The sequence below is a fragment of the Dendrobium catenatum genome, unplaced genomic scaffold (genome assembly GCF_001605985.2).
Source record: "Dendrobium catenatum unplaced genomic scaffold, ASM160598v2 fragScaff_scaffold_414, whole genome shotgun sequence".
Taxonomy (NCBI): domain Eukaryota; kingdom Viridiplantae; phylum Streptophyta; class Magnoliopsida; order Asparagales; family Orchidaceae; genus Dendrobium; species Dendrobium catenatum.
Window position 1 is genome coordinate 1,648,481 of NW_021318876.1, and position 14,096 is coordinate 1,662,576.

General features: G+C 37.0%; 1 protein-coding gene across 1 annotated transcript; it reads left to right on the forward strand.

The window, feature by feature from the left end:
- The first annotated feature begins 8,348 nt into the window (after positions 1–8,348).
- Positions 8,349–13,453, forward strand: LOC110112108 (2-oxoglutarate-dependent dioxygenase DAO-like). The gene is made up of 3 exons (XM_020844205.2): positions 8,349–9,231; positions 11,488–11,803; positions 12,915–13,453. Exons 1-3 carry the CDS (start codon positions 8,894–8,896, stop codon positions 13,176–13,178), a joined length of 918 nt encoding a protein of 305 aa, XP_020699864.2. The 5' UTR covers positions 8,349–8,893; the 3' UTR covers positions 13,179–13,453.
- The last annotated feature ends 643 nt before the right edge of the window (positions 13,454–14,096 follow it).

Here is a 14,096-nt window from a genome sequence, read left to right on the forward strand (position 1 = left end):
GGGGGGGGGCACTAGAGCAAGCTTTCATTTGTTTGGCCATCACCAGCCACTAGCTCGAACAGGCTTTGGTGAAATGGTTATTAGAGGTTTGTTAGACTTATCCATAAGCTCAATTAGGCATGAGGTAGCAGAATTAATGGAATGTGAAAGTTCGTTAGGGATGTTAAGCCCTATAGAACTGGCCCAAGCTAACTAAGAGGGGGAGGGGGTATTGGTATTTTAAAAATTTCTTTTCACAAAGAATAAAAATCACATAAACAAAAATCACACCACAAAAAAAAATGCGAAAATAAAAGTGCGGAAGCAAGAAAATAAGAACACAAAATTTTAGTGGTTGGTCACTCGAACTACATCCACTCCCCGGAGCGGCCTCCAAGTATTGCACTACAAACGTGACTCTCCTTAGCCCCACAGCTAGGCGAGAAGCCTTTACAAAGCACTCTTTTTTCCACCCGGCAAGGCAGAGAAACCTATCTCCTTTTGCTTCCTCCTGAAGCTGGCAAGAGAACCACAAAAAGCTAACTCCTTACCTCTACCGACCCTTCCATGGAGAGAAACTCTAGAAGAAGAATTAGAGCGGTCCTTGAAGCAACCCTTGTGAATCCCTCACAAGCTCCTCCTCACAAGATCCTCTCTCTCTTCTCTCTCTCTCTCTTCCCTCTCTCTCTCTCTTTCTCTCCTCAAGGCCTTCTCAGGTTAAGGCAGCAGCCAATTGTCACAAAACATTGAAAAGAGTCTTAAATAGAACGAGCTTCAAAGGGCTCATTAATTGCAAGTTACCGACATATCATCCATGCCGATATGAACATCGGCCTGGCCGATCAGTACAAAACTCAGAAGATTAGCTAGAGCATCGCCCTGAATGCAAACTGGACGATTTAAAATTGGTTTTATCATCCAGGCTGATCTCATGATCGTCCTGGCTGATTATTCAAATTAGAGGAAAATTGTCCAGAGTATCGCTGAATACGAGCTGGCCGATATTTATCGTCTGAAAGTAACTTAAGGTTTTTGAATAGATCTTCAGGCCGATCCTGTGATCGTCCAGGACGATATGATCATATCAATCATCCTTATATACTCTCCCTTGATTCTAATCAATTAAGGCAATAATTTGTTAATATCATCCAGGCCAATCAATGATCGTCCTGGCCGATAATTTAAAAATACAGTATACCTTAATTGTCTATGGCGGCAACTTCTTTCTGTTTTGAGCTTATCGTCCTGGCCGATACACGTATCATCCAGGCCAATATGTTAATGATGGCTACCTTAATTAAGAATCCTTATTTAGACTTTGTTTTAAGCCGGATCGTCTAGGACATGTAAATATCGTCTGGCGATATGAGTAAAACATAATTCTAAGTCTCTCAAGTGTTGTGTTTTAGGGTTACTTAGCATCAGCCTCTTTGCCATTACAAGTAGACTCAAGAAGAGAAAACAAAAAGTACAGACTGACTCAACCTCTAAACCTAGAAATCCTGAACTGGCTTGTCTGTTTGTCCGATCTTCGATTCCTGAAAAGTTAGAAGCAACAAGCAGTCCAAGAGAAATAATAGTGTTTGCAAATCATCAAAATATAAGTCATGAAAAATATAGATTGCAACAATTCACCTTTGATATGGCAAAAAAAAGTAGGAAAACCAAAAAAGTTCATTAGAATTTTAAAGTTACAAGACATCAACTTTCCTAACACAACTACTCTCCTTTTGTCATCAACAAAAAGAGGGTCTAGCACATAAAACAAAGAAACAACAGAGAAAAAAATAGACTAAAAAGCAAACTATAATAACACGGAAACTCACAACAAAAAACACAGACTAGAAACAGGGCCCTATCATCAGATGGAGTGGTGGAGGTTGGTGCCTGAAGTCCAGCGCTGGCAGCTGGGTGAACTGAGCATCTGAACAGGTGATGTCTGGGTCATGGTGTGCCGGTGGTGAGTAATGAAGGCTACAATCGGGCTTAATCATCAGTGCGTGGCCTACTCGTAGTAGGGCAATATTAAGTGTTGCTGCTCCTATGCAGGCAACGTGAGGCGTCAAAGAGGGTCCCCAACAATACAACCTCTTATCCAACCTGATCAGCGGCCTGACTAGCCGCTTGCGCAGAATTAAGGCCATCTGATGAAGAAGAGGGAATGTTCTGTCTGGTGGAATTGTTAGAGGAGTTTCTTTGAGAAGGACTTGGTGGCTTGCGACTGTTACTCCTCCCCCGCTCAGGTATATGAACATCAGGCTGAGAAGAAGGCGGTTTTGCTGGACAGAACTCAGGTGAATGAACAATAGAGCCGCAGTGTTGACAAGGAATGAGTTTTCATTCATATTGAATCTTGAGAGTAAAAGGTTCCCCTAAAATTGTAATTGGAATAGACTCAGGGTAAGCACAATCCTTAGTAACCTGGACACAAACACGTGCATACGTAAGTCTAGTCTTCTCGGCAGTGAGATCATCCACCACTAAAGGCTTCCCGATTTTACTAGCAATCCGAGAAATACCCTTCGGAGTCCAGCAAGGAAGAGGAAGATCAATTATTTTGAACCAGATCGGAATAGAGGAAAATTCTTCCCTCACCTGTTTGAAATTGGGAACCCATTTTTGTAAAACAAAAGGTTTACCAAGCAAAAACCAAACACCACCCGCCAAAACCATATCATAATCTTCATGTGCCGAAAACTTGAGCATGAAGAAACCATCACTTAAAGAGAGCAATTTCATCATACCTTTCAGCTTCCATAACTTACGCATAGCTGAAAGCAGAGATTCGTAATATGGACGTCTACCTATGGAGTAGCCGATCAACGACAACCCCCACTCTTCTTTAGCAGCTTTAACTTGAGGTTCATTGAAGTCCAAAGGATCATCATTAGCAATCGATGAAGAGAGCTGAAAGGCGTTCCCTGGACGAGGAGTCGCCACGATATTGCTGTAGCTAAGAGCAGGAGCAGAAGTAGGCGGAGATACCTTGGAGGAAAGAGGAGGAAACTCCTCTGGAGAAGAAGAGAAGTTGGCCATGGCTCCTCCGGCAAAGCCGGAAGAGGGGAGAGGGAGGAAGATGAACCAGTAGACCCGACAGCTAGGAAAAGAACGAAACCCTAGCAGAGCTCTCTAGCTAGTGTTACTAATGTAAGTCCGTTACATCAAAACTTTGTTGTTGTGGATTGAAAATTGTCTTCTTAACTAGGGAATTCTGATGGGTTGCATGGTCAGCCGTTAGCGTGCCCAAGCCTGGCAAGTTTGATGTAATTACGTCATGATAGTATTAATGGAATGACATTTTCTTGTTTTTCATCTTCACTCACTCTTTTAAAGTCTATAGTGTGCTGATACATATTCAAAGCCCTTAGAATTCATATTAAATTTTATCATATGGTTGGCAAAAACCCAGTATTAGTAAAAGGGTATTTACATATATAGCACTCAAAATTTTCTCAATTACATATTAGCGTCTAAATCTCAATATTTACATAATCTATCACCTTATTAACTCCATTAGTTGAGTTCTTACATAATCTGCCACCTTCTTAACTCCATTAGTTGAGTTTCGCTGTGACTTTCTTTTCTGGTCCCATCGATGTGTTGCCATAGCGAACTTCGTTGCAACTACCCGTGTCAGCGTCATCGATGTCTTGGCCTAGAGAGCTTTGTTGTGAGCTCCTTCTCCTTGCGCCAGTTCCGTTGATAACTTGCCCTTGAAAGTTCCATTGCAATTGGCGTGTTGCCCTAGTGAGCTCAGTTGCAACTTGCTTATGCTTTGTCGGCTCGTGGAGTGTGACAAAAATGATGGGAGTAGGGTTGTGCAAAGGTGGTGACGATGAAGAGACTGTTGGTGTGTGAAAGGGTATCTGACTTGCGAGACTAGGTTTGGACGGCATTTGGGGTTAAGTGATATTTTTGTTGAAGTTTAAGTGTTAAATATGTGAATGAGAAAATTTTGAGTACTAAATCCCTCTTAAGAAAAAGGGACTCTTGCCTGCTAAAAAGATGGATGTTAATGATGGTCAACTTTCTGATAAGTCTATTTTGCCCATAAGATGATGAACTGAATTCAGTAGAAAGGTAAATAAATATCGCTTCAAAGGTTGAAAGCATTTCACATAATGGCCATGGTTTACCATCATATTGGCTAGATGCCAGCCTTGAATTGTCTTGTTTCTCACTTGCTATATAGAAACTCACTTTATAGGATTTGTGCATTTTACATGGAGTCTTATTGGATCAAGGTAGGAAAATATAAACAATTCAGTGCAATATACTATGTTTTGGCCTTTGTAATTAAAGTAATAATAAAATGTGAAAATCATGAACAGGAGTAAAAGAAAATAATGCAATAAAATTTAAGGAAATTATATGATGTTTTTTTTTTCTTTCTTTATCCGTTATTTCAAAATTAATACAAAATTTAAATAATTTAAAAGATGAGAAATGATAAATTGAATTACTTTGTGACTAACTCACACTTTGCCAAACCCTACGTGTTTAAATGATATCTAAATTTTTCTGAAGTTAAATGATACTAATCCTGTGAAATCACAATTCCCTGTGTCAACTTGTCATTTGATAATATTATCTACATATATTTCATAAAATAAATATAACAATAATAAGAGATATATTTATCGCGAGGATCATTATATAATAATAATAATAATAATAATAATAATTATTATTATTATTATTATTATCATTTGCTAACAATATCCCAGCATTAGCTATCATCAAATATTATTAGGCTTCGCTTGGTTATTTCTCTAATGTTGTAAAAGGTAGTTTTAGAAATTTTGGTTAAGGGAATAGAATTTTTTAATGGAGAAGCAAATATAAAAAAACTTCTCAAAATAGTATAAAAATGAAGTTTCCTAAAAAGCATTTCTATTGAAGCGCTCCATCCAAAGAGCGACCAAAAAATAATTTCGCTGTTTGTAAATAAAAAGGGATAAAATGCTTAAACAAACGAGGCCTTAGTTGTCACATATTTGTGCATGCATTGATATCTCATAGATGATGTTCAGATCATATTGTGCTATCAGTTTGTTTGGGACCACCGCAACAATTTATAAGTTGATTGTGAAGTTGCTATAGGAAAAATAACTTACAATTGTGGTTATAACTTAACAATTCTGATTATAAATCATAGAAATGTCTGAAAAGCAATAAACAAACAAAAAAGTTGTTGTTGTCTTAAAAACAAAGCAACTAAAAGCTATCCTAAACCGATCGTATATTTGAATGTAATTTTTATCTTAAAACATGATTGACCTGATCTTAAGTGTGGTGGAAAGCGTGTCAGATGCGACTTGAACAAAGAAGACATTTTTTTAGTTTCCAAACTTCCTAAAGTTCAACCCAAATATTATCCAATTACAATAAATATTGAGACGCAAAAGGTGAATTGACTAGAACAGTCTATTGAAAGGAATCATTTATGTATCAGAAGGGTATGAACAGCTTTTTGGACTCAAACCACTAATCCCATCCACTCGCTTGTAAGGATATTCAGTCACGTCTTCATTCTTTGAAGTTCTCGCATCCTTATGATATTCTCTTTTTATCTTTCAAATATTGATATAACTGAGCTAACGAGTCGAGATAAGGCTAGCTCAATTTTGGTTCATTATCCCATAAGCTCAATAAGCTTGGCTCACAAGCCATTTTTCCAGCCAAGCCTGAGCCCACTCATAAGTCCGTTTGACTCATTTACACCTCTAATTTAAGCATGGAACGAGTCCATTTTAAGGCTTATGATAGTGTTTTCTTCTCGTTCTTCTTCTTTATCTCTATTACATATTTTAAGGGCCTTTTGAATATCACCCTCCCCTCAGCCCATTCTGGAAGGTTTATATCTATTGAGAAAATACTTCCCACATTCTTGTCAACTATTCTATTGATTCAAATGTTTCTCTACCTCTTCCCATGGATTTCACCAAAAGTTACCCACTCTCTTTTTAACTTTCTTACTTGGCTATGGATGATTTCTCCAACTTATTAAAAAGATTATATTACTAAGGAAGATTACCCAGCCATCACCTCTCCTCAAGGCAAATATTTCTCCTAGCTTCTCTATGCATATGGCATTATTGTGCTTGGGAAGTCTTCTATCTATAATTTAGTATATCATTAAAAATTCTTGAGTGGCTACAATGGAGTCTCAAAACTAGGGATCAGCTATAGCAAAAGCTTTATCTATTTTTCCAAAAGTACAACCAACTTCAAAACTTCAGATGAATCTACCCACTTTCCCTCATTTTTCACTTACATTGGGTTGCTCATTTCTTTGCTTGGACTTATATTGGTGGATTTCCAACCCCTTCTAGATAAAATCAGTTCTACTATGGATGGTCCAAAAGCTAAATGCCTCTCTTTAGTAGGGAGATATTAGCTCCTTAAGTTCTTTATTTGGAATGTATTGCCTATTGGATAGATCCTTCTTCTTTCCTAAAGATTGCATCTAGTTAATCAATAAGCATTGCCTTACTTGCTGTGCAAACAATTGCAACGGAAACAAAATTCACACAACACAAACACAATAAACACGATGATTTACGTGGTTCAGCGAAGATGCCTACGTCCACGGAGAGGAGACGATGATTTCATTAAATTGGAGAACAATACAGATTACAATAGGCTCTCAAGTTCTCTCTTCTCTCATACATTACATTCAAAAGTAGCTCCCAGGGTTTTATTTATAGATTTGAGCCAAAATAAATTAGAAAAAAAAACTTTCTAATATAATCTTAATCAAATCCTTAATTAATGCAATCATTAGATCTCCTAATTAATGCATCAATCAAATCCCTAATTAATGCATCAATCAAATCTCCAATTAAATCAACCTAATAAGAGAAATAATCTATTTCCTAATCAATTAAAAAAACGAACCATTAAAAGCTTTCTGAATAAAAACTTATTTCAATTTAGAAATTATTCCAACTGAACATTAATTTCTTCTACACAACAATTACATATGATATCTTGGGAAACCATTCGTCTGCCAAGAGACAAGGTGGGCCTTGGTCTCTCTTTTATTGTTACCCTCTATTATTATTTTATGTTAAAATTATTTGTGTTTCATGTGAAAATAATTACTATTTATGTATCTACCTTACTAGTAAATGCCTAAATGCATTTCTTTTTGGATGCTCTTTGACTATTCTGCATCTCCTTTTTGAAAATAATCATGCAATTTTTTCAATACTGTGATACTAAAAACCCTTGTAATAAAGATTAAAAAAATAAATGGAGAAGAACAAATTCTCTAAAGAATTGCCTCTCCTGAGCTTAAGGGGGATTCGCCCTACTCTCATGGAACTAACAATTTAACTTTGTTTTATCTATTTGGGGCTGATGACGATGGGCACTTGGACTCTCCTAACCTTGTTCGCAGTTTTCTCTATAATTAGGGCAACCAACTAGTAGTTTTTAAGCATTTTCGGCTGTGGCTAATTCTTTGATGCTTAACTTTTTGTATGGCTGGGATGCTCAACCTATTTTATTTGTATTTTTTGTGAGGGTTATTCTCCCAGTCAGATTTCTTCTCTTTTGATTTTTTTTTTTTTAATTTTATTTTGATATATATCTGTATAATCTTTATAAATCATTGTTGATCTTAATATGCTGAGAAATAATCAAGTTTTTTTTTTATTATTTTGAAAATAAATAAATACAAATTTATAAGCACGAAGTAGTCAATTACTAGTCGAAAGGCAGAAGACAGATACCAAATTTTCAAATGATTGATGTATGCAAACGCGCGAAGTTCAACGGCTTAATAAAGCTTGTCTGCTCCGAAACCGCAACATTCCATAACAATCGCCATTATTGTTCCCCTCTCATGGAACTGACAATTTAACTTTAATTTATCTATTTGGGGCTGATGACGATGGGCACTTGTTCTCTCCTAACCTTGTTCGCAGTCTTTTCTATAATTAGGGCAACCAACTAGTAGTTTTTAAGCATTCTCGGCTAGGGCTGTCAATTTCAGGTCACGGGTCGGGTTCGGGCCGAACCCGAAACTGACCCGGTACTATTCGGGTCAACCCAAACTCGACTCGTTTCTGTAAACGGGTCGGTTTTTCGGACCCGAACCCGACCCGCTTCAGGTCCGGGTCAACCAGACCCAACCCGAATGACCCAATTCGAACAAAAACTGCTAGTTTTCGGGTCCAAAAACGATTCAAACTCCTTTTTTCTGGTCAAGAACGGGTTAATCTCGGATTCCCGGGTCAAAAAAGGGTTATCGGGTCAAAAACGGGTTATTTTCGGGTCGACGGGTCAACCCGACCCAATTTTTGAAACGGGTCTATTTATTGAACCCGAACCCGACCCATTTCGGGTTCGGGTCAACCCAAACCTGAAATTTTCGGGTCGGGTCCAATATTGACACCCCTATTCTCGGCTATGGCCAACTCTTTGATGCTTAACTTTTTGTATGGCTGGGATGCTCAACCTATTTTATTTGTATTTTTGTGAGGGTTATTCTCCCAGTCAGATTTCTTCTCTTTTGATTTTTTTTTTAATTTTATTTTGATATATATCTGTATAATCTTTATAAATCATTGTTGATCTTAATATGCTGAGAAATAAACAAGTTTTTTTTTTATTTTTATTTTTATTTTGAAAAGAAATAAATAAAAATTTATAAGAACGAAGTAGTCAATTGCTAGTCGAAAGGCAGAAGACAGATACCAAATTTTCAAATGATTGATGTATGCAAACGCGCGAAGTTCAACGGCTTAATAAAGCTTGTCTGCTCCGAAACCGCAACATTCCATAACAATCGCCATTATTGTTCCCTCTTTACCAGACCTTCCAAGCAGAAGAAGGTCGAAGAACTTATGCCATCTAGCAGATCTCTCCAAGAGAAAGAAAAATCGAACGGGAAAGGAAATCGGATATGCAGGAGAATACGATTTCGGTGCCGGTGATCGATCTCACGGACTTCCCATCAGAGAGGAGCAAACTGGCGGCGGCGAGCACGGTGTTGGGCTGCTTCCGGGTCGTCAACCACGGCATCCCAGAGGCTATGCGAGCCGACATGAAGGCCGCCGTCCGATCCCTATTCGAGATCTCGGCTGAGGCTAAGCTTCGTAACGTCGAGATAATCCCTGGAAGCGGATACATGCCGCCCTCTACGAGAAACCCCTTCTACGAGGCATTCGGCCTCTACAATGCAGCTTCCACTTCTGATGTTCGCGCTTTCTGCTCCCTCTTGGAAGCCTCCCCATTCCATCAGTGCGATTCGCTTTTTTCTTTTATCTTTGCTTCTTTTTTACTATTCTTTTATGTCCTGGCTTTCGATTTCAAGATTAAATATCGCATTTTTCACTAATCTTTTTTTTACCTCTTTTAGAAAGTGGTTTGCTTATCAGTTTAGGTTTCCTTTTTTTTTTTTTCGAGTTTTTTTTTTTTTTTTCATGATTTGGATTTCTGTTACATTTTGTGCTGTGTGAACTTATTTGAAGAACTGTTTGCTCCGTAAAGTTGCTAATTAATCCTATTGGGCTGTTTGGCATATCTGTTACATTAGGGTTTAACATATCGTGAAATTTGAGCAGTCACCTTTTTTTTTTTTTTCGTTTGGCAGGATTTAACACAAGTCCTGCTTAAATTCTGTCTCCAAACAGCCTATAAAATTGTGAATTTATGGTTTCAGGTCATTATTGCACAACTATAGTAGAATTTATTGATGTTGAGAACCACATGAGAGTCCTGAATAGACTCCAACCTCGTATATGTAACAAACGCTGTGCACTTAATATAGTTGTAGTGTTTTTTACCCATCAGCTTAAGTCTTTTAGGTTGATGTGTGACCATATACTGATATATTTGGTCCCACTGAGAGTGCCAAAGCCAATTTTTAATGTCAAAGCCGATGATTTTGTTGTTGTCTAGTTCATAAGTTCCACAGCATGTAACCTAGTGTGGTATTGCCCCTTCCATAATGATGGTTTGGTTTCAAATCTTAGAAAACAAAGAAAAAAGGAGGAGGAGAAGAAGAGATGTATGGATAAAAGCTGAGTTCCTAATATACTAATAGTGATCCTGCCTTACATGTTGACATGAATTTTTAGTTAATGAACTCAAAATTCTTGTGGTATTCTAATCTCATAACAGGTGATATCAAAGCTGTTGGTTCGATTTGGATTGAGTGGTTCATGTGGCATGTGACTCCTATGGGACTTAGCTACTTTTGTCATGGTTAAGTAAGGTTTAAGGTTCAGTGATTTGTTGGGGAATTAAAATCACGTATCGAAACAAATAAGAAATAGAAAGTTATAGCAAAAAGGAAACATCAAGATTTAACTTGAAAAATTCCAAAATAGGGAAAAAACACGAACCCACCACACCAAGAAATTCACTATAAAAATTTGAAAAAAAAATTATAGATCTCTCTTCTCTCTAACTCTCGCATTGTCTCTCTTCACCCTTACACCATTCTCTTACTAGAACTAACAAAGAGATTGAAAAAAAAAAAAACATTTAAGGAGGCAACCCTTCATGAAAAATGAGTAAGAAAACTGCTACCCCATCTCGCAGCGCCGCGACACCAAGTTTGGAGTGTCGCGATGCTTAACTATCTGTCTCGAGCCTATCTGATAGTGCCGCAGTGCTCCGCTCTCTGTCTACCTCCAACCAGACAATACAGCGCCGCAGCGCTCAAGTACACAGCTCAACAATGCTATACGATTGTACGTTAATAAAAATTTTGTTGTAAAGAACCCCAACTCAAGCAAAGAGATGACCCCTTGCAAACCCCCGATTAGCTCGACCAAAGGAATTGAGGTTCAAGGTAGCAGTACAACCCGATTGATCGACACAATCAGATTCCACACAAAATTAACATAATTAACATATTGAACCATATTGTTTTGTAGACTTTTAGTGCATGAAATTTGATATCATTGAAAAACTTTCATTTGAGAGATGGTGATGTTCAATGTAGAGAATTCTAATGTGAGGGGGAGTGTTTGTTGAGATGTACATGAGATTGGAAATAGTCCCACATTGAATATGAACTGAGAGTAAAGTTTGTAATATATTAGTTATGAAGTTTACCATTAGCTCAAGTTTATGGGTTGATAGGTATCATTTTCAGTTATATTGTGTGCCACTTGACCTCTAGTATCCCATCCCTCTGATAGGTAATTCATTTAGCTCCCTTTTATGGCTAGCGTCGGTCATTTATTGCCTTTCCATGTTGCTCAACTCAATTAGCTAGCTTCGATAGTTTTTGCAATTCACTTTAGGAACCTCTGACTATAGTCCAGAGAAAATGTCTCTACAGTTCTGTTCTTCTATTTGTGAATTAGTTCATAATTCAGATTGTTTTTACTATCATAGTTTGTTCCTATTAATTCAAGGTTAACTTTTTAGTGATTGCATCTACTTATTGTTTTAGAACTACAAATTCGTTGATCACTTCAACTAACTTATTGTGGATTGTCGCTATTTTTTATGGCACCATCTCCATTTTTATGTACATTGCAGAGAAATAATCAGTTCATATGCTTCAAAACTCCATGATTTGATTGTGGACATAGCATCTAAACTGGCAGATAGCTTGGGTTTAGTGGGTTACTCATTTCAGGACTGGCCTTGCCAGTTCAGGCTGAACAAATATAACTTCACCAATGAAACCGTTGGTTTTCCTGGCGTTCAGATCCACACAGATTCCGGCTTTCTTACTGTCCTCCAAGAAGATGAGTCTGTTGGTGGACTAGAGATCATGGATTCCACCGGAAATTTTATGGTTGTTGATCCTGTACCCGGTACCTTTCTTGTTAATCTTGGCGATATTGCAAAGGTAAACTTGGTATTTTTTTTAATCTTCGTAAATTATTTGTAAAGCAGTAGTACATGGCTAGTAAAGCATCAATCATAACGAAATTCTGGGGGAGTTGATCACAAGATAGACAAAGAGCAGCAGAAAACAGAAATTAATGTTTCTTAATATTGTTCATGGGAGTATGTGCCATTTTCTCTTTAAAGTACATGATATGTGCAAATTTCAATGTTTTTGGGCAGAAAAAAAAAAGATGCTAACAAAACTTTTTATGCTTGCTAATCAGCTTATGATTATTCTCTTATTCATCGACACCTGTTTTAGATGAGAACCATGTTTTAAAATTCAACGAGCATAAATTTTGGCACTTCTTGAAAAACGAATTGATCTAGTTGAATCTTACATCATGAGTACCTTGTTATGTCTTCATTGTTAGGGAGTGAATCAAATGAGGATCAAAATTGGGCCTTATAAGTTTAAGTCTATGAGTGGAAATACTATGAAGTGTGAACTACATAAGTAGGACTATATGAGGATTTTAGTCTTATAGGTGCACGCACATACGCATTCATTGTGTGCTCCATTAATTAGAGTATAAAGCTATGTATTAATGTGCACTCATTACGCGTTCTATAGTGATTATATAACTGTATGTAGTCCACATATAGAACTACGTGCAAATTTCTCCTAAGAATGAGGGCCAATCATTTGGTATCTCTATACTATTATATTTTTCAACAATTCAATATGAATTTAGTTCAAAATCTTTTGCATCTTAACATTGAATCTAGTCATTAGATCATTCTATGTATTCCACTATGTGGTTAAGGTTTCATTTGGAACGGTTTTTTTATTGCTTCTTAAAATAATTTTTTAGTTTAAAAATTAAAAAAAAATTGTACTAGAAAGCTGCTTTAAGAAGCAATAAGAAAGTATTCCCAAACGAAGCCTAAATTAATGACTAGTATGGCCAGCTCTTATAGTGAGGTTGTTGGTGTGTACAAGGTGTATTGTAACCTTCCAGCCTCTTGCTTTTATTCTATACCAATGACAATCAATACTATTTTGCGTCTCTCTGAACTACAATTTTGTTGTGTAAGCTTTCATAAGCTGCATGATGTGCTATATGAAGGTGTGGAGCAATGGTAGATTGCACAATATAAAGCATAGGGTGCAATGCAAGGAAGCCTTGCCAAGGATCTCTATTGCACTGTTCATGCTCGCACCGAAGGATGACATGGTCGAGCCGCAACAAGACTTCATCGATTTCGAGCACCCACGGCTATATCAGACTTTCTTGTTCAAGGAGTACAGAAAACTTAGGCTCTCCCCTGGAGCTAGTGCTGGTGAAGCCCTCTCCCTTCTTGCAGCAGATCAAGCTACTGTGAAGGTTTGATATAATACTGTTGGTTTTGAATTCTGTATCTTATGATAGAGCTGATGCTCGTTGTGATCATCATCAATGAATAAAGCAAGATGGTAGCTTTCTTCTCCTCAACCATTTCTTCTTTTGTCTGTAGTGGTGTTAGCAGTGGAATATATCATTACTTTGCATAAGAATTACCTTTGCTTATTCCAACGTGTTAAAAACTTCGAAACTCAAGTGTGATTGGGCTTTGAATTGATCGAAATCGGCTAAATAATCATTCAAATTCAGTTTGATTGGCCCAATGACCCACCCTTTAAGCTTGTATTTTTATGCATGTCCTAGGGGCTATAAATTATTTTGCGCGGAGTTCGGACAGAAAGAACCGTTCGGACTGTAATGATTTGATACACATTATATATAAATATGTACACTCACATATCCGGATAGTTCTTCTCGTTTGGGCTCCGCACAAAATAATTTCTCTAGGGTGACAATAATGTCATCGTCCCTATGAAATATTGGGTCATATTTTATAATTTTGATGTGGACTTCTCATAATTCTTACAAGCTACTTCTTGCCTTATTTTTGCTAGGAGACCATTTTGAAAATAAAATGAGGATGATTGTCATCATTCTCATTCCTCAAATTCGATCATCTCTTCTCATCTTTCTAAAACTACTATGCCTTAAATATGATTTTGATTTATAAACTATTTATGATAATTGTAGACAAATCATAAATTTGATACTATGATTATAGCATATCTTTGCCAATTGTAGATAAATCATGAATTTGACCTAATATTTTTATAATTATCTCAGTCAATCTAATTGTTTGGAACATCTATTTGTGAACTATGTTAAACTCATGACATCAAAACTTTAAAATAGTACACAACACTCATTGATTACAAGTAAATAGCAATCTCAATGGTCTAGTTGTAC